At 44.7% G+C, this 20,743-nt stretch overlaps 1 protein-coding gene across 1 annotated transcript in view; it reads right to left on the reverse strand.

Moving 5' to 3' along the window:
• TANGO6 (transport and golgi organization 6 homolog) overlaps positions 1 to 20,743 on the reverse strand; it is a 160,965-nt gene that overhangs the window by 125,369 nt on the left and 14,853 nt on the right. Inside the window, exons 6-7 of the mRNA XM_084757334.1 lie at positions 18,736 to 18,898; positions 15,119 to 15,201 (exon numbers count right to left, since the gene is read on the reverse strand). Coding sequence (XP_084613460.1) covers positions 15,119 to 15,201; positions 18,736 to 18,898 — 246 coding nt within the window. The remainder of the gene's footprint in view (positions 1 to 15,118; positions 15,202 to 18,735; positions 18,899 to 20,743) is intronic.

Below are 20,743 nucleotides of genomic sequence, written 5' to 3' on the forward strand. Positions count from 1 at the left end.
GTACAGTAACTGTCCTGCTGCTGAAGGCTGGTGTAACCGTTAATAATTATCAATCAGGAAAACTAAAAACTGGCCTGAAGGAGGCCTTGAGCTCAGTGGTGGGGCCTGTGCTGGACTGTCCTTGGAGCTGGAAGAAGAGATAAATTAAACTAAAACCTAGATTAGAAACAAAACAGCTCACTGGGGTTCGTCGCTTCCAAACTATAAGGCTACATGGCTGTTCCATTCTCTCCCAGTCAACAAGTGTTCAAAGGATACACTCACGGTAGCTCACACCCAGTGTTCAGGACGAGTCAAAAGAACTGCTGTCAGTTTGAGGCCAGCTAGGCTGTAGTGAGAAAGCCTACCTTTTATAAAGGCAGTATGAGCCAGGCGTGGTGGCGCACGCCTTTAATCCCAGCACTCGGGAGGCAGAGGCAGGTGGATCGCTGTGAGTTCGAGGCCAGCCTGGTCTACAAAGCGAGTCCAGGATGGCCAAGGCTACACACAGAGAAACCCTGTCTCAAAAAACCAAAAAAAAAAAAAAAAAAAAAGGCAATATGGCTCATGTCTATAATCTCAGAACCACTGAGGCAGAATGAGGAAGACCACTGAAAGTTTTAGGCCAGCCTGGTCTACACAGCAAATTCCAGGTTAACCTGGGCTACCCAGCAATAACTTGTCTTTAAGGGGGCGGTGTTGGAGAGATGGTTCAGTCACACTTGCTGTGAGAACATGAGCTCTGGAATTTGGCTCCCTGCACCCACATGAAAAGCGGGGCATAGCCAGGAGGTGCCTGGAACAGCCTAGGCAGGAGTTATCCACAGGGCTCACTGACCAGCCAGCCTGCCCAGCTAATTCCAGCTTAGTGAGAGACCCTATCGCAAACTACAAAGTGGAAAGTGGCTCAAGAAAATGGCCAGCGCTGACATCTTGCCAGTGGGAGGCTTGCCTATCACGAGTTCAGGCCCAGCTTGGTCTATATAGTTCCAGGCCAGCTAGGCTACGTATCATGTACACATGTATACATACACACACATGCACGCACGCCACACACACACAATGTATATGCATATATAAACTCTCCCTGTTAGTTTTAGCTGTTCTATTTAGAGATGAAGATGGGGAAACCTGAAGAGAGTGCTGGGGTACAAATTGATGCTGTATTTTTTTTTTTTTTGAGACAGAGTTTCTCTGTGTAGCCTTGGCTGTCCTGGACTCCCTTTGTAGACCAGGCTGGCCTCAAACTCACAGTGATCCATCTGCCTGTGCCTCTGCCACCACGCCCAGCTGATGCTGTTTCTAAAAAATAAAAAAGCGCAGTGTTTTTCCAGCAAACCCTGTCCCTTTAAATGAGTGCTGCCTTTCCACACTCATCGTGCCTCCTGACTCCTCTGTAGAACCTGATAACTAAAGAGACCACTTCCCGTACATGATCTAATTTCCATAAGCTGCAAATGAAGGGCCTTGTAGGGCTGTGTTCAGAGGCAATATGCAGGCCTAATTACAGCATCCCCAACCACAGGAGGGAAAAGAGATGGACCAGATAACGTAAGGGCCTATTGTCTGGCTCCAGGGCCCTGTTCTCAAGGTAAGTGCTGTGGAGCCATCCGGCCACACCAGCATCTTTTCATGGCTTGATAAGGACAACACACTTCAACTTTTACTATTTTGTTTTGTTTTGTTTTTACAGTGCTGGGGATGGAACCCAGAGCCCTAACATGCTAAGCATGCCCTCCACCCCTGAGCTACTTCCTGGACTTTAACATGGCCTCAATCCAGCATTTTCCAATAAGAAACCAATGATTTTATATTTAGAGGGAAAAACTTTACAGCTATTTACACAAAAATATTATTTAATTTTTAAAAAGGTTTTTCAAGACAGGGTGTCTCTGTGTATCACTGGCTGTCCTGGAACTCACTCTGTAGACCAGGCTGGCCTCAGAGGTCCACCTGCCTCTGTCTCCAGAGTGCTGGGATTAAAAGCTCAGCAAACATGACTAGGTGTCAATTACACCCTAGGCAAGCTTGAGGTACTGTGAATACAGGGATGAACAAAGTTGGCCTCAAAGAAGTTTATATTCCCATAAGGGAGACAGAAAACAACTACTAGGTGAGGAAAGGTGATAAAGAAAAAAATAATATTTAAAGTAGAAAGGTTTAGAGACAATGTCCCTTTGGCTCAACTCGATAAATGATACTTCTGTGATATTTCAAAGGATTTATTGCTTCTGCTTAATTGTCTCCTCTATTCCAACATCAATATTCTCTCTTGTACTGAGTCCAAATCTACAGCTGTCAAATTTCTTCGATGGAAACACTTCTGTCTTTTCGTAAGTTTTGGACTGATTGAAAGACAACAATCAAAAGCTAAGCTGACAGCACATACCTTTGATCCCAGGACTCAGGAGGCACAGGCCAGAGCATCTCTGTAAGTTCAAGGCCAGCCTGATCTACATGAAGAACTCCAGGCTACCTATTACATAGAGAGATCCTGTCTCATAAAGAAAAAAAGAAAGGAAGGAAGGAAAGAAGGGAGGAAGAAAGAAGACAGACAATAATCAAAATCCAACTTGTTTTATGCTCTGTAAAAATTGTGCTGTATCCTAACGACCGCATTGGATGTTGTAGAAGTAAAGCAGGTAATACTACTCATTAAAACTTTTAATAAAACTTTATTTACTTGTGTACATGTGTATATCTATGGGTACACTCATTAGTGTGTATGTATGTATGTGAGTGCACATGTGTGTGTGTGGACAAGCACATGTACAGATATATGTAGAAATCAGATTCTTATTTGCAAGAGTCAGTTCTCTCCTTTAAACCATACGAGTTTAGGAAACTGAAGTCAGATCATCAGACTTACAGCAAGCAAGGTCCTTTACTCACTACGCCATCTTGCCGGCCCCCAGTGGTACATATTAAAATGACCCAGCTCAGGGCTGGAAGGATGGCTCAGGACTTAGAAGCACTTGTTGCTCTAGCAGAGGACATGGTTCAGCTGTCAGCATCTACGTGGCAAGTCACACCTATCTGTAACTGCAGTCCCATGGGATCCAGAGACCTCTGCTGGCCTCCACGGCACTGGGCTCACATGCCTACATGCAGGCAAAACACTCAAACACTTAAAAACAAATTTTAAATTTGTTTTAAAACTGTAATGACCCAGTTCATTTTCTCTCAATTTTACATGCCTATTTTATATTTTACTATTAAAGTATTTATTGCAACGTCTAAACTGTCAATGGGACCAAAGTGTAATAAATTCCAGTTTTCTGTTCTATTTGCCCTGAAATTAGAGATAAAATCCTATTTGGCTGAAAACTGTCTAGGTATTTACAGTATTTACAGAAGTGACTATCACTAACAAAATGCGAAGGGACATTAAAGCTGAAGGAGGGGCGGGAGAGACAGGTTCTGATGGTGACTTCCAACTCTGCTTTAGGAAATACTTTCCGAGGGTAGGGGAAAGAGTGCTGTGGTTTCCCAGTCAGGAGAGGGGAGGGCTAAAACTCAGAGGCCAGTATGGACTATGAAAACCAAAACAGCTCAAAGCAGACTAGACCCTGATGGCAGTCTGAGACTCATTTCTGTGTCCCTGTAAGTAGATTTCCACATTCCCAAGACTGCATCTCAACTTCCAAGGTGTCTGCACTACCCTCTCCAATCTTCCTGCCTTTATCTAGGTCCAGGACTGCTGTGACAAGAGGCTAGATCCACATTTCTGGACCCCCCTCAGGAGGTATACACTGACACCGCGCAGAGGCTGGCCCTCGGTCATCGACTGGCAAAGCTTCTGCGCTCAGGAGGTGCTGATGCACACTCTTCAGAATGACCAGAGAAAAGACACAGTGAGCAAAAAAGCCTGCTTTTTATTTTCACAATCCACTTCTGTAGAGACATTATAATGTCCTGTGTCCTTTTTTGTTTGGCGAGGTAGGGATTCATACAGCTGAGGCTCTCAGTTATTATGAACTTTTGTTGTTGTTGTTGAGAAAGGGTCTCACCATGTGGCTCTGACTGTCCTAGAACTTACTATGTAGACTAGGCCAGCCTTAAACTCCAGGAGGTCTGCCTGCCTCTGCCTCCCAAGTGCTGGGATTAAAGGCGTGGTGTGCAACTATGCCAGGCTTTTTTCGTTTTGTTTTGTTTTGTACTTATTTATTTTTTACTGTGAACTTTCTAATCCTCCTGAGTCCACAGCCCAGTTCTAGGCATGTGCTGTGCTGGGAATGAAATCCACAGCTTCACACACGCTAGGCAAGCACCCTAGCAACACAGCCAGGCTCCCCAGTCCTTCCTTTTTTCCTTTCTTTGTAAAGATTCATTTATTATTATGTATACAGTGCTCTGTATGCTGGTAAGCCAGAAGAGGGCATCAGATCCCATCACAGATGGTTGTGAGCCACCATGTGGTTGCTGGGAATTGAACTCAGAACCTCTGGAAGAGCAGCCAGTGCTCTTAACCTCTGAGCCATCTCTCCAGGAACCCCCTCTCCCCCAGTCCTTTCTTTATCAAACCTATAGCTATCGACTGAGTGCTAATTAACTTAACAGGATTATAGAACCTCAGTTACGGAAGGCAATCTGAACAGAAGGCTAGATTTTGTTTTTGTTTTTGTTTTTGTTTTTTTGAGACAGGGTTCCTCTGCATAGCCTTGGCTGTCCTGAACTCAAACTCACAGATATCTGCCTGCCTCTGCCTCCCTGAGTGTTGGATTAAAGGTGTGGCAGCCAGTGCTCTTAACTGCTGGGCCATCTCGATGGCCTCCATCTTACCCCCCCCCCCAGACAGGGTTTCTCTGTGTAACAGCTCTGCTTGTCCTGGACTCTCTTTGTAGACCAAGCTGCCCTTGAACTCAGCGATCCACCTGCCTCTGCCTCCCAAATGCTGCGATTAAAGGCGTGCGCCACCACGCCCAGGTGCATCTCACCTTTTACACTTATCATACAGGTATTAAGCTTTTGCCATAAGGGTCAATTATGATAATTGATGTTTTAAGTAAAATGCACAGCTGCATACAAATGTAAGTTTAGTTTTGTGCTTTTAAAAGTATTTTTGATATGATAATAAATGAAACTGTTGTCCTTAATGTATGGTTTCATCTTAATACAAGCATGATGGGGCTACTCAGAATCTGATGGAATCAAGAGGACTGAACAAAACACTGACTTTACAACAGGCCAGACCTTGATTTTACCTGTTAAGGACTAAGCTAGCCGAACACTGCCCTTGACTGCAGTACAGGGATCCTTTTGACAGTGGCATTCCAGAACGGCTACTGCACTTGCTGAGTTTAATTAAGACATGTGAGAAGAAAAAGAACAAGACTGTTACCTAATATAGCAAGTACTTTGCACTGTGCAAGCTTTCAGAACATATTGCCTAAAACAGCCTTTTTAAAAAAGAGTTTCTTTGAGCCAAAAAGGAACTGACAGTTTTTGAGCACTTATGTGTTACAGTATGCTGTGAACCTACCAAAAGTTACCTTATTTCACCGGGCACAGTGACACATGCTTGTAAAACCAGCCCTTGGGAAGTAGAGGAGAAAGGATCAGAAGTTAAGGCCAGCCTTGGCTACACAGCAAGTCTCAGGCCAGCCATATGTTTTGAGACCATATCTCAAAACAAACAAAGGTTACCTTTTTCATACCTACAATTCAAATAGTAAATCTGCAACCTAAAGTCACACAAGTCCTCCATGGGGTCAGACTGGAGGTTCCGGCGTTTCCATCACATGACAGCACAGAGTCAAAACTGAGAACCCAACACCTGTAACCCCTACAGCTTCAGGACATTTCTTTTGTCCTTTGCTTGAAATTTAAGGTCATAGTTCAATCACGGGAAAATGTCCAAAAAGACCAGCATCTAGGAAGAGGCTAAGGGGAGAGAACCATTCCTCCCTGGAAAGCCTTAAAACTTTTAAATTGTATACTCACACATGCACACGCACGCACCAACATGTATTACTAGACTATTTCTGCCATTCACTAGCTGTGAGCTCTGGACGCAATCATTTCAGGTTTTTTTGGATTTTCTTTCCTTCCTACCTTAAAATTTTTTGGCTTTATTCATTTAATATGTATGAACAGTTTTCCTGCATGCACATCTGTGCCTGGTACCCACAGAGGTTAATAGTAGGTATCAGATCAGACACAATGGGACTCAGTTACAGATGAGTGGGAGCCACCATGTGGGTACTGGGAATGGAACCTGGGTTCTCTGCATAGCAACCAGTGAGTGCCTCTTGGCCACTGAGCCAACTTTCTGGTCTCCTTCTTTCTTTTCTATAAGATGAAAAGTTATGAAAATTCATAAAATGTACAGTATCAAGAGTGAACTCTACTATAAATTGTGAATTAAAGTAACAATGATGCATCAGTGTAGGTTCATAAATTGTAACAAATATGCTACCACGTAGGGAGCATGGCTGGTAGGCGGGGCTGTCTGGGGCTGGGAGTACAAGGGGAGCTATGTAAAACTAAAACTGTTCTAAATATACAGCCAGCTAAAGCAGGACGACAGTGGGTTGGAGGCCAGCTTGGATTACATAGCAAGGCCCTGTCTCAAAATACCGAAAAGACAGTGGGAGGAAAAGGAAGAGGAAGAAGGAGAAGAGAAGATGGGGAAAAAAGGGAAGAAACCAGGCAGTGGTGGTGCACGCCTTTAATCCCAGCTCTCAGGAGGCACAGTCAGGCATATCTGTGAGTTCGAGGCCAGCCTGGTCTACAGAGTGAGTTCAGGACAGCCAAGGCTACACAGAGAAAACCTGTCTTGAAAAAAACAAACAAAAGGCCTGGAGAGAGGGCTGGAGAGATGGCTCAGTGGTTAAGAGCACCGCCTGCTCTTCAAAGGTCCTGAGTTCAATTCCCAACAACCACACGATGGCTCATAACCATCTATAATGTGATATCGCACCTTCTTCTGGCTTGCAGGAGTACATGCAAGCAGAGCACTGTATACATAATAATAAATAAATCTTAAAAAAAAAAAAGGGCTGGAGAGATGGCTCAGAGGTTAAGAGCACTGGCTGTTCTTCCAAAGGTCCTGAATTTAATTCCCAGCAACCACATGGTAGCTCATAACCATCTGTAATGAGATCTGATGCCCTTTTAGGGCCAGCAGGCACACATGCAACCAAAATACCATATAAATAATAAAGAAGTCTTTAAAGAAAAACAAACAAACAAACAAAAGCAGGACGTAGTGGCACATGCCTTTAATCCCAGCACTCGGGAGGCAGAGGCAGGTGGATCGCTGTGAGTTTGAGGCCAGCCTGGTCTACAGAGTGAGTCCTGTAGAGGAGAGGAAACCCTGTCTCTGAAAAAAAATTAAGAATAGAAAAAACAAACAAAGAAAAAAGAGGGAAGAAGAGATTGGGAGTGAGGAAAGGAGAAAGGAAAGAAAACAGGATTTCCATACCCATGGATTGTGCATCTATAGTTTCAATGACAGACTGAAACATTGGGGGGGCTGAGAGTGGAGGGTGCACATATACTGAATATATGCAGCCACTCCACCTTGTCAACAGCCCTTAAAAAATAGAACTGGATCAGGCCTTTAACCTTAGGACTAAGGAAGCAGAGTTCAAGTGAGTTCAAGGCCAGCTTGGTCTACACAGCCAATTCCAGGACAACCAGGGGTTACACCAAAAACCTTGCCTCAAAAACAAACAACAACAATTTAAAAAAAAACTTGGGAGGTAAAAGCAGAAAGATCAGGAGTTCCAAGGAAGCATCAGACACATAAAGAATGTTTTGAGGCTAGTCTGGGCTAATGATGTGGGGCTAAGGATGTGGCTCAGGCAGTAGTGCTCTCGCCTAGCTACTGATGTCTGGGGACTCAGCATGCACAAACCAAGCACCTCAAGCAAACCCAGCACTTGAAGGGCAGAAGCAGAAGAAACAGAAATTCAAGGTAATCCTCAACTCCCTATTGAGCTGAAGGCTAGCCTGAGCAACACTAGAGTATCTCAAACATCAAACAAAAATTATATAGAAAGATAGGCACAGGTAATCTGCAAATCCTAAACCCTTTACATGAGAGACATAAGCATCCTTAAATTTTCCCTAAAAGTCTTTCTCATCTAATTTTCTATTCTTCCGACTTTCTCTGTAAGACTAATTAAACATTCAGAAAGAGTCAAGTGCCCAACCTGACAGAGTAATTGCAATTAGAAATACACTACATTTGATGGGGAAGCGACCTGGATAATTAAAGTCAAGACTCACCAAATCTGGAAACAGAGATAAAATGGAAATGAGGAAATACAAAACAAACAAATTAACTATCTTCTAGTCTTCTAGAAATACGTAGTATTTCTTCTGCTCTTCAGAAGCCTTGGGTAAATGCTGTAATTAATACTTCAGGAAAACTCTTTTCCCAATATAGCCAGTCTGCTAAAAAGCAGAACATGCCCAAATAGGAAAATACTGAGTTTTTTGTGCTAGGGAGATACCTGGGCTTGTTCACCTCCCTAGGCAAAGAAAACATGCAATCACTTGTGCCAGGAGGCCAAAAGGATGCAGGCACTATGGGGCCTGGTCCCCAGACACTCGTTAGGGAGTGACCCAGCTAAGTCACTGGACTTGCCTGCCCCTTAGTCCTTTCCTGGGCATGGATAATTTACACAATGAAAGGCAGGCACAGACTGCACAAAAGTGCGATTCTCTCATATGAAACATAAATGACTATCTCACAGCGGCATGGCCACTGAGGTTGTTCCACCAGGCCCAGCAGAGCTACTGGAATCAAAGCACCCGCTCTGCTGTAGAGAAGGATGTGTGTGTCAAAAGGTTTTCCTTCCCTTCCTCCCACCATACACTTCCCATGTGACACTGAACAAAACCAAAACAAAATGTAAAAGTTAGGAGAGCTTAGTCTCTTAAAAATCAAGTTCAGGGGCTGGAGAGATGGTTCAGAGGTTAAGAGCACTGTCTGTTCTTCCAAAGGTCCTGAGTTCAATCCCCAGCAACCACATGGTGGCTCACAACCATCTATAATGAGATCTGGTGCCATCTTCTGGTGTGCTGGCAAGTAAGAAATCTTAAAAAAAAAAAATCAAGTTCAATTTTATTTTATTTATTTATTTATTTATTTATTTTTTTGGTTTCTCAAGACAGGGTTTCTCTGTGTAGCCTTGACTGTCCTGGACTCGCTTTGTAGACCAGGCTGGCCTTGAACTCATAGCAATCTGCCTGCCTCTGCCTCCTGAGTGCTGGGATTAAAGGCGTATGCCACCATGCCTGGCTAAATTCAATGTTTTTAAACAAGTGTAAAAGGCCAGTAGTCTGTGGTGCATGCCAGATCCCTACAGAGGGCCCTTAAATGGTGCCGTGGCACAGCCTATAATCCCAGCACTCAAGGCTGAGGCAGGCAGATGAAGGGCTCAAGGCTACCTGGGCTAGCTCATAAGAAACAAAGGTAGCCCGATGGCGCATGCCTGTAATCCCAGCACTCAGGAGGCAGAGGCAGAGGCAGGCAGATCTCTGAGTTTAAGGCCAGTCTGATCTACAAAGCTAGTTCCAGGACAGCCAGAGAAACGTCTCAAGGGGAAAAAAATCAGTAAGACTGATTCCCTTCAAAAGTAGACTGACCCCTCCTCAAAGGAGGCTGAGGAAAAGGCCCTATGGTTAAGAGCACTGACTATTCTTCAAGAGGACCTCAGTTCCACTCTCAGAGCCCAAGGCAGCTAACAAGCATTCATACCTCCAGACCCAGGAGAGCCATTGCTCTCTACTAGACTCCAAGGGCATTGCATACATGTGGTACACAGACACATGCAGGCAAAACACCCAAACACATAAAAAGTTTTTAAAGGAGATAGAAGACAAAGACATTGAAATCATTACAGAAATGTATTCTATATTTTCTTTCTTTTTATTTTATTTTGGTTTTTTTTTTCCTTTTTTGGGGTGGGGGACAGGGTTTCTCTGTATAGCCTTGGCTGTCCTGGACTCACTTTGTAGACCAGGCTGGCCTCAAACTCACAGAGATCTACCTGCCTCTGCCTCCCAAGTGCTGGGATTACAGGCCTGCACCACCTCATCTGGCTGAATTCTATATTTTCAAAACAGTAAAGGAAAGGACAAATAAGATAAGGGTATTGGCCGGGCATGGTGGCGCACACCTTTGATCCCAGCACTCAGGAGGCAGAGGCAGGTGGATCTCTGTGAGGTTGAGGCCAGCCTGGTCTACAAAGCAAGTCTAGGACAGCCAAGATAACATAGAGAAACCCTGTCTTGAAATACCAAACCAACCAACCAACCAACCAAAAAAAATTGGGCTGGAAAGAAGGCTCAGTGGTTAAGAGTACTTGCTACTCTTCCAGGGGTCCTGAGTTCAATTCCTAGCACCCACGCAGCAGATCACAACTGTCTGTAACAGATAGTATCTCACAAATATACATGCAGGCAAACACCAATGCACCAATGCAAAAAAAAAAAAAAAGGGGGGGGGGGCGGCTGGAGAGATGGCTCAGAGGTTAAGAGCATTGGCTTCTCTTCCAGAGGTCCTGAGTTCAATTCCCAGCAACCACATGGCGGCTTATGACCATCTATAATGTAACCTGATGCCCTCTGCTGGCCTGAAGATGTACATGTAGACCAGTATATAAATAATAAATAAATAAATCTTAAAAAAAAAAAAAAGATGAGGGTATTGGAAGGTACAATAAATTCAAGGGTAGCCTAGACTACATGTGGGGAGATGCTGCCTCAGGAAGAAAATCATGCTAAGAGCACATCCTGTGTGGTCTCCTAAGTAGAGTGCTTGCTCATGGCTGAGTGGGAGTGGAGAGTGGGGAACGCTAGTTAATGGACGTGAGGCGTCGCTTAGGGAGAGGGTTTTCTAAAACTGTGCTGTGATCATGGCTGCACAACGCTGAATTGTACACTTGTGTGGATTTTATCTCAGTAAATGCATTAACAGAAGGAAGAGAGAAAACAGCTGGAAATGTTCCCAGATGCCTCTTGGAAACTAAACAGCCTCTTGTTACCCATCAAGTGGCTGGATCAATTCAAGCTTTCCAGATGTCTTCCTCGTTTCCTGCGTGTAAACTGTACACTATAATTTAGTATTAGCAGAATGTTAATAAAGATTACACTCCCTTTGTTGCTAAATTCTACACAGTGTTTACCATTTTCCTCCAGCATACACATTTCCTCTGTTTTCCAACTGCGACTGGGGCTGCCAAAGCCTCGCAGGGATCAATTACTGCCTGCAGTGGCCCTGTGCCTTCATTGTGTGCGGGTCAGACTCAGCACCTACAGAAAACTGATGGCTGACTTTGCTCGTAGACAGGCTCTTTGTTGTTGTTGGTGGTGGTGGTGGTTTTGGGTTTGATTTTTTTGTTTGTTTGGTTAGGGAGGCGGGTTTGAGACAGGGGCCCCCTGTGTGGCACTAGCTGGCCTGGAACTTACTCTGGACACCAACCAGGCTGGCCTTGAACTCACAGAGAGTGGCTTGCCTCTGCTAGAGTGTTGGGATTAAAGACATGAGACACCCTGCACAGCTGATTTTTGAATTTGTTTTTTTGTTTTTTGTTTTTTTTTTTGGTGAGGGGTAGGTGGGTGGGGCACAACACAGGGTTTCTCTGTGTAGCCCTGGCTGTCCTTGAACTGGATCTGCAGACCAGGCTGGCTTCAAACTCACAGAGATCCAGCTGCCTTTGCTTTCCAAGTGCTGGGATTAAAGGTGTGAGGCAACATTGCCATCTGATTTTTGAAATTTTAAGCATGCATTTTATATTTACAAATTTATTAGTGTCATATGTAAAATCTAAAACACAACAAAAGCATTTATCTTCTTACCCAAAAGACTGACTTCAGATTCACTCTTTGAGGGCTAGACGTGGTGGTACATGCCTTTAATCCCAGCACTGAGGAAGAAGACTCAGGCAGATCTCTGTGAGTTCAAGAACCGCCTGGTCTACATAGTGAGTTCTAGGACATCCAGGGCTACACATGAGACCCTGTCTCAGAAGAGAAAAATTAAAACATAAAAATAAAAAGACATTCTCAGCCAGGCAGTGGTGGCGCACGCCTTTAGTCCAGCACTCGGGAGGCAGAGGCAGGTGGATCGCTGTGACTTCGAGGCCAGCCTGGTCTACAAAGTGAGTCCAAGTCAGCCAAGGCTATACAGAGAAAGTCTGTCTCAAAAAAAAAAAAAAAAAAAAAAAGACACTCTCTGTCCTCAAGGCCTGCTAGGAGAAGGAAAAACAGCCTGGCAGCTCTGCAAGTAGTCCAGCAGAGTAAAATGCACGAGACTAGGAAATACTAAAAGAAAAGAGTTGTTTTTGTTTCAAGACAGGGTTTCTCTGTGTAGCCCTGGCTGTCTTGGACCTCACCCTGTAGACCAGGATGGCCTCGAACCCAGAGATCCACGTGTCTCTGTCTCCTGAGTGCTGAGATTAAAGGTGTACACCACCACTGCCTGGCTCTTGTTTATTTTTTGAGACAGGGTCTCACTATGCAACCTTGCTCTCCAGCTTAGAACTCTGCCTCCCAAGTGCAAGGAGTATAGGCACACACTGCAAAACCCAACCCGAAGAGTTTGGGGTAATTTTTTGTTTGTTTTTGTTATTGTTGTTGTTGTTGTTGTTGTTTACTTTTTAAAAATTATTTTTTGTGTATGAGTGTTTTGTTTGCATGTATATATTTGTGCACCATATGTATGCCTGGTGCCTGAGGTGGCCCAAAGAGGGCACTGGATTTTTTAGAATTAGAGTAGTGGTTCTCAACTTTCCTAATGCTGGAACCCTTTAACACTGTTCCTCATGTTGTGGCGACACCCAACCATAAAATTATTTCTGCTGCTACTTCATAACTGTAATTTTGTTGTTATGAATCATAATGTAAGTACCTGTTTTCTAATGATATCAGGCAACCCCTGTGAAAGGGTCATTCAGCCCCAGAAGGGTCATGACCCATAAGTTGAGAAGCACTGAGCTAGAGGGACAGATGGTTGGAAACCACCATGTGGGTGCTGGGGACTGAGGCCAGGGCCTCTGGAAGAGCAGCTGGCACTCTTAACTGCTGAGCCGTCTCTCCAGCCTTGTTCTTTTGCTTTGCTCTTTGTTTTGTTTTAAGCAATTACTTTTGGAAACTGAAGGTCCCAACAGCACTGTGCTGGCTCTGATGAGGCCACGCTGAGCTCCATCACATGGAATGTGGCCTAACAGGGCATGTGACAGAGAGATGACCAAGGAAGGGGCCGGCTTGTTCTTTCCTAACAACCCTCTCTAAGAACTAGCTAGGGTCCCACAACACTCCATCAGTCTCCTCTGAGAGCAGTGCCTCAGGTGACCCAATCACCTTTGCCTTTCCTCAGGTTCATGCGCCCGCCATGTATGTATCTAAAATAGGACCCCATGTAAGCAGGCCTTGCACTCAGTATATACCTGAGAACGACTTTGAACTTCTGATATTCCTGCCTCAGCTTCCCAAATACTAGGGTTGTAGGGATGTGCCACACTCAGAGTTAGACACTATCTCCATCTCTTTTGTTGTTGTTTGTTTGTTGGTTTGTTTGTTTGTTTGACAGGGTTTCTCTGTGTAGCCTTGGCTGTCCTGGATTCCCTTTATAGACCAGGCTGGCCTCGACCTCACAGCGATCCTCCTGCCTCTGCCTCCCAAGTGCTGGGATTAAAGGCGTGTGCCACCACACCTAGCTTAGGCACCACCTCTTAAGGGTTCCATACCATGTCCCAAATATTGCCACACCAAAGACAAAGCTTCCACCACATGAACCCCTAGGGAACACTCTCTAACCGTAGCCTAACCATAGCACATACAGAAGCATTCATGGTTACAGCAGCACTATTCATAAAAGCTGATGAGTGAGTGCATAAGCAAAAAATGTGGTCTATTAATTCAACGGAGTATTACTTGGTGATAAAAAGGAATAAAGATAGACCCATGCTTTGATGCAGATACCTTTAAAACATGCCAAATGAAAAAAGCCAATCACAAAGATCACATACAATGATCTTGATTTATATCCAATGTGCAGAACAGAGAAATCTAAGGAAGCAGAAGCTAGGCAAGTGGTCCCCTATGGCTGAGAGGATTGGAAGTGATGATGGAGGGATTCAGGAGGGATAGCTAAGTAGATCTGGGAGTTTCTCCAAGGCAATGAAATGGTCTAATATTAATTATGATGACACCTGTACAAATTTATGAGTTTAAAAGCCATTGATTGTTTTTTTAAAAAGCCATCGATTGTTATTTATATTTCCAAATGTGTAAATTTATATGTATGTCAGTAAAGCTGTTAAAGCAAAATTTTTACTATAAATCCAAAGGTTTACCAACTAATTAATGAGCTAACAAGTGTGGTATGTCAAAAAAAAAAAAAAGGCACAAAAATGAGCATGTATATGGCAGCTACCACATTCTCAACTTCAACTCACTACAGCTTTCTTGCTTTTTACAAAAATAAGGAGCTAAACGTTGCCTTTCATAAACTAACCAAAATTCCATCTATTGATGTAGCATAAAATGTGATCTTTAAAATACATAAATAAATAGAAACACACTGTTTTATTTTGTTTCTTGGCAGTGGGGAAGGGAAAGAGATGGTGACAGAGTCCCCCCTGCCTGGCCTGGAACATACTCTATCAACCAGGCTGGCTTTGAATTTACAATGATGCTCCCACCCCTACCTGCCGAGTATATGGATTACAGGTGCAGACCTCCTGGGCTGGCTAGCCAGACCGACTGTTTTCTTTCTTTCTTTAGATTTATTGTTTTTAATTGTGTGTGTGTGTGTGTGTGTGTGTGTGTGTCTGTGTGTCTGTGTGTATGCCTCTATCTACGGGTATGTGCAGGTGCTTGAGGAGCCCAGGGGTATTGGGTCCCCTGGGACCGGGCTTAGAGGCAGTTGTGAACCATCTGACATGGGGACCGAACTCAGGTCCTCTGTAAAAGCAGTGTGCAGTATGTGCTCTTACTGGCTGAGCCATCTCTCTAGCCCCAACTCATTCAAATTCTTGAAGTAATTGTTAAAAGGCAGAATTACAGAAACAGATCAGTGCTAGAGTACTTGCTGGCAGGAGGCCAGAGCCTCCAAAGTAAAAGATGCTCAAGCACGAAGGATGAACATTAACTGGCAACATCAGTGACCGGAATTACCCACCTTAAACACATCCTCAACACATCGAGCAAGCTCTTCCTCAGTCACCAGAACAGTTCCTGGCACCATGGCACTCTCTGGAATCTCTTTGAAAGCAAACAAAATTAACTCCATTAATTATTAATAAAGCAAAGTTTTAGGAGTGAGAAAGTCCCGGCAAGATCAGAAAATGAGCATCACCACTGTATGACACGCCATTGGTGTGTGATATTCATGGAGCCTCTGATGTTACTGATGATGTCAGGTCTCATTCAGGAAAAAAAAAAAAGAGTTCTGAAATAGAAGACTTTTGTCTTTTTAAACTTTTGAATATAAAGCTGGGTGCAGTGGCGCACACACCTGTAATCCCAGTACTCGGGAGGCAGAGGCAGGTGAATCTCTGAGTTCAAAGCCAGCCTGGTCTATACAAACCAAGTTCAGGACATCCAGGGCTACACAAAGAAACCCTGTCTAAAAAAAAAAAAAAAAAAAAAAAAAAAAGAGAACTGGTTATGGAGGAATGTGCCTGTAATCTCAGCACCTGCTAAACTGAGGAGGAAGAGCATGTGTGAGGCTAAGTGCAAAACCATCCTGTGCTCTATCGCTCTACAGCATGACCTTGTCTCCAAAACCCAACACTTGGGGCTAGCAATAACACTCAGTGGATAAGAGCACTTGCTGCCCTTGCAGAAGGCAGGGTTGCTCCAACACTCACTTGGTGCCTTACAACCACCCATAACTCCAGTTCCTGGGATTTGATGCCCTCTTGTGGCCTCCTCAGGCACTACATGCATGTGGTACACAGATATACAAGCAGGCAAAATGCTTATGGACTTTAGAAAATAAAAGGTTATTTGTTTTGTTTTGTTTTGTTTTTTGTTTTTCGAGATAGAGTTTCTCTGTATAACAGCCCTGGCTATTCTGGACTCACTCTGTAGTCCAGGCTAGCCTCAAACTCACAGAGATCCACCTGCCTCTGCCTCCCGAGTGCTGGGATTAAAGGCATGCGCCACCACACCCTGCTGAAGGTTTTCAATTTTTTGTTTGTTTGTTTGTTTTTTGTTGTTGAGACAGGGTTTTCCTGTGTAACAACTCTGGCTGTTCTGGTCTTGCTTTGTAGACTAGGCTGGCCTCGATCCACCTGCCTCTGCCTCCCAAGTGCTGGGATTCCAGGTGTGGGCCACTCTGCTCAGCGTATGCAGTACTGGGCATTGAACCCAGAGCTTCATGCCAGCTAAGTAGGTACTCAGCCCTCTGAGCCTAGCCTAACCCCTGCGGAGAGGGAGCTGTTTCTTTGTTGGGACAGTCCCATTGTGTAGCACAGGCTGACCTCAAATTCATGATCCCCCTGCCTCAGCCTCTCAAGTCGTACGATACAGAAATATGTTAACATGCTCAAGAGTTTTGTTTTGTTTTTTAAGGTTTATTTTTAATTATGTGTATGTGTGTGTTACATGTGAGAACAGCTACCCACAGAGGACAGTGGATCCCTTGGCGCTCCCGTTATGAGCAACATGGGTGCTGAGAACTGAACTTAGGTCTTCTGCAATGGCAGTAAGTACTCTTAACTACTGCCTGTCTCTCCTCAGTCCTCCCCCCAATTTTTGGTCGGAGGGAGGGCTCTTACATACCTGGGCAAGAAGCAACGCATATGTGAAAGTCACGGGACAACTTGGAGGAGGCAGTTCCCTCGTTCTACCAGCTCAGTCTCAGGGTCCAACTCAGGTCATCAGGCTTGGCCGCAAGGTCTTTACACTGAGCCATCTTACAGGCTCCGTGTAACAGCCCTGGATGTCCTGGACTCGCTTTGTAGACCAGGCTGGCCTCGAACTCAGAGATCCACCTGCCTCTGCCTCCCCAATGCTGGAATTGAAGGCATGTACCACCACACCCAGCTTGTTATTGGTTTTTTTTTTTTTAAGATTTATTTATTTATTATTATGTATAGTATATAAGTCCTCTGTCTGAATGTACAGCTGCAGGCCTGAAAAGAACATAAGATCACACTATAGATGGTTGTGAGCCACCATGTGGTTGCTGGGAATTGAACTCAGGACCTCTGGAAGAGCAGCCAGTGCTTAACTTCTAAGCCGTCTCTTCCAGGCCCAGTTTTTGTTTTTTTAATGTAAACAAACAAACAAAAACATTCCTTTCTTAAAGGCTAATAAAATGTGGTCACTCATAATTGCCACACAGGATGGAAAATGGGAAAGTAACGTAGAGAACAAAATATTGACTAGAAAGCTTCCTCTTCAGACTTCTCCAGTAGCAATGATGCAAGTATATAGGATTGGTCACATTCTCACCAGCCTGGTGTGAGTTTAAGGCAAGCCTCAGTAACTTAAAACCTATGGCAAAAAAAAAAAAAAAAAAAAAAAAGGGTGGGGAGGGTGGGGGGATATATATAGTGCAGTCCTAAAGCATCAGGTCCAATCTCCCACCACACCCCTCAAAAGGAGTTAGTCATATATTCTTACTTAGTCCCTTTTGTTACCAATAGATGATATATGCAAAACATATAACAATGTTGCAAATATAATGTAACACAGGAAGCCCGCCTGGCAAATAGTTGCCAATAACCTGTCCTGGAAGAAAGCAACAAGGTCCAGGACAGTCCTGACCGTGTTGCACCCCTGTGACCAGGACAGTCCCTGACCGTGTTGCGCCCCTGTGACCAGGACAGTCCCTGACCGTGTTGCGCCCCTGTGACCAGGACAGTCCCTGACCGTGTTGCGCCCCTGTGACCAGGACAGTCCCTGACCGTGTTGCGCCCCTGTGACCAGGACAGTCCCTGACCGTGTTGCGCCCCTGTGACCAGGACAGTCCCTGACCGTGTTGCGCCCCTGTGACCAGGACAGTCCCTGACCGTGTTGCGCCCCTGTGACCAGGACAGTCCCTGACCGTGTTGCGCCCCTGTGACCAGGACAGTCCCTGACCGTGTTGTGCCCCTGTGACCAGGACAGTCCCTGACCGTGTTGTGCCCCTGTGACCAGGACAGTCCTGACCGTGTTGCGCCCCTGTGAGGATTTCCAAGTGTAGTCATATTCAAGTCAATTGAGAGACTATGGTGTTTTGATTTTGTTTTTTTTAATTTTTAAAATTATATTACTTCTTTGCACATGTAGCCCTGAGCATGTGCTCACCTGCCTGCCACAGACTGCACACCTTAGCTTTCGCCTTCCGCCAGCTGGTCCCAGGGACTGAGCTCAAGTCGTTCGGCTTGGCAGCAAGCAGCTTCACACACTGAGCGATCCGGCTGCTCCTTTTTTAAATTCTGAGGGTTGTTTTAAATTTTTTTTTTTGAAGAGACAGAAACTGACATTTTTCTTTTAAGATTTATGATGAAGAATTTAGTACTGATGTGTCATCACGTCTACAACTAACTCTCAATGTTCCATAAAAAAACTACATTCATGTGTGCAGAGAGAAACGAAGCAAATGTGACCAAGACAGGAACAGTTGGTGACTCTGGTGAAGTGTGTCCGAGTGATTCCAAGTTCTCTTCTTGGAACGTGGGGGAAGTAAAGTTTCCTAGTAAAGAGCTAGGAGGGTAGAAGAAAAACTGCAGACCCTGAAAGACCCCAGACTTAAACCTTTTACGTCTGAACTGCAGGGAGGGACGCCCCAGCCCTCTCCCTTACCTGCTGTGGTCAAGCAGCGCTGCAGAGGCACTAACATGGGCTGAAGCAAATACTTTGGGGCCAGTTCTGGGCGTTCCCTCAACATAGTTATGAAGGTGGTAGTGGCCACTCTCTGAAACTGCCGTGCCGTCAATTTATCTTGAAAGTGGAATAAGTCCAGAATCTACAATAAAAATTAATAGTAAATAAGAGGGGAAAGTATTTATATTTTTTAAAAAATGTTTAAATGAGCCGGGCGTGGTGGCACATGCCTATAATCCCAGCACTCAGGAGGCATAGGCAGGTGAATCGCTGTGAGTTCGAGGCCAGCCTGGTCTACAAAGCGAGTCCAGGACAGCCAAGGCTACACAGAGAAACCCTGTCTCGAAAAACAAAAAACAAAAATGTTTAAATGTATATGGGTTCTAGGAAGTGGTGATGCACACCTTAATCCCAGCACTTGGGAGGCAGAGGCAGGCAAATCTCTGTGACTTTGAGGCCAGATCAAGCAAGGCTACACAGGGAAAACTTGCCTCAAAAAAACAAAACAATAATAACAATAACAAAACATAAGACATGTACGAGTATTTTACATACACATATGTCTGTTCACTACCTGCATGCCTTGCTACAGAGGCCAGGAGAGGGCACTGGATTCCCCAGGACTGGACTTCCAGAGGGCGAGTTTCTATGTGAGCACTGGAAATTAAACCTGGGTCCTATGGAAAGGCAACTAATGTTCTTAAGTACTGAGCCATCTCTACAGCCCCAAAAGCATTTATTTAAGTCCAAAATACAAAATCACTGAGAAGCTGGGCATGGCAGCACATACCTATAATCCTAGCCTTCAGAGAGGCAGAGGCAGGCAGATCTCCATGAGCCCCAGGACAGCCTGGCCCACAAGTCCAGGACAGCAAAGGCTACACACACAAAAAAAATCTGTCTCAAAAAAACCAAAAAAAGAAAACGAAAAGAAAACCACCGAGAGACTACTGAATTACTGACTTTAACAACCAAACATCACAGGTTCAATATTGGTGGTGATGATGCTGGTGATTTGGGGTTTCTCTGTTCTGTTTTTTGCTTTGGTAAGTGGCAGTTTGAAACAGGGTCTCATTGTGTAGTCCTGGCTGGCCTAGAACTTGCTACGTATACCAGGATCAGAGATATATGTGTATGTATATCGCTTAAAGTCAAAGATCCACTGGTATCTTCCGCCCAAGAGCTTGGATTAAAAGTGTGTGCCAGCCAAATCCCTGACCAAGACTTATTTTTATTTTGTGGGTGTGTATACATGCACACATGTGTGAGTGCCCGTGGGAGCCAGTAAGGAATATTAGGTCCTCTGAAAGAGCAGCAATCACTCCAAAGCACTGAGCCATCCCCCAGCCCTAGTTTTTGCTTTTTAATTTGTTAGTTACTGTGTTAGTTTGCCTCAGTTAACACTTAGCTCATTTTAGTTTAAAAACTAAAAACATGCAATAATAGAGAAGCACATGAAATTTTGGTGAAGCTTTTTTCCCCAACGAAGTCCAAACTCAAGAGATCTGCCTGCTTCAACCTCCTCAGCTCTGGGATGACTGTAAATGTGGGCCACCCTGCCCAGCTGGTGAGACTTTTTTTTTTTTTTTTTTTGGTTTTTCAAGACAGGGTCTCTCTGTGTAGCCTTGGCTGTCCTGGACTCGCTTTGTAGACCAGGCTGGCCTCGAACTCACAGGAATCCACCTGCCTCTGCCTCCCGGGTGCTGGGATTAAAGGCATGTGCCACCACGCCCGGCTGAGACATTCTTAAACATAGCACACAGGTCAATGTTTCCACCAGTCTTGTTTACTCATTACGAAGGGCCCGGGGCTGGAGAGATGGCTCCGCAGTTAGGAGCACTTCCGGCTCTTGCAGAGGACCAGAGTTTGGATCCTAACACTCACATTCGGCTGCTCACACCGGCCTCACTCTAGTTTAGTGCTGCTGCTGCAGTAAGCCACTCTGAACAAGAGCCACCTGAGGAGGGAAGGGCTCACTACAGCTTAC

Source organism: Acomys minous (genome assembly GCF_964271855.1).
Source record: "Acomys minous genome assembly, chromosome: 14".
NCBI classification, from domain to species: Eukaryota; Metazoa; Chordata; class Mammalia; order Rodentia; family Muridae; genus Acomys; species Acomys minous.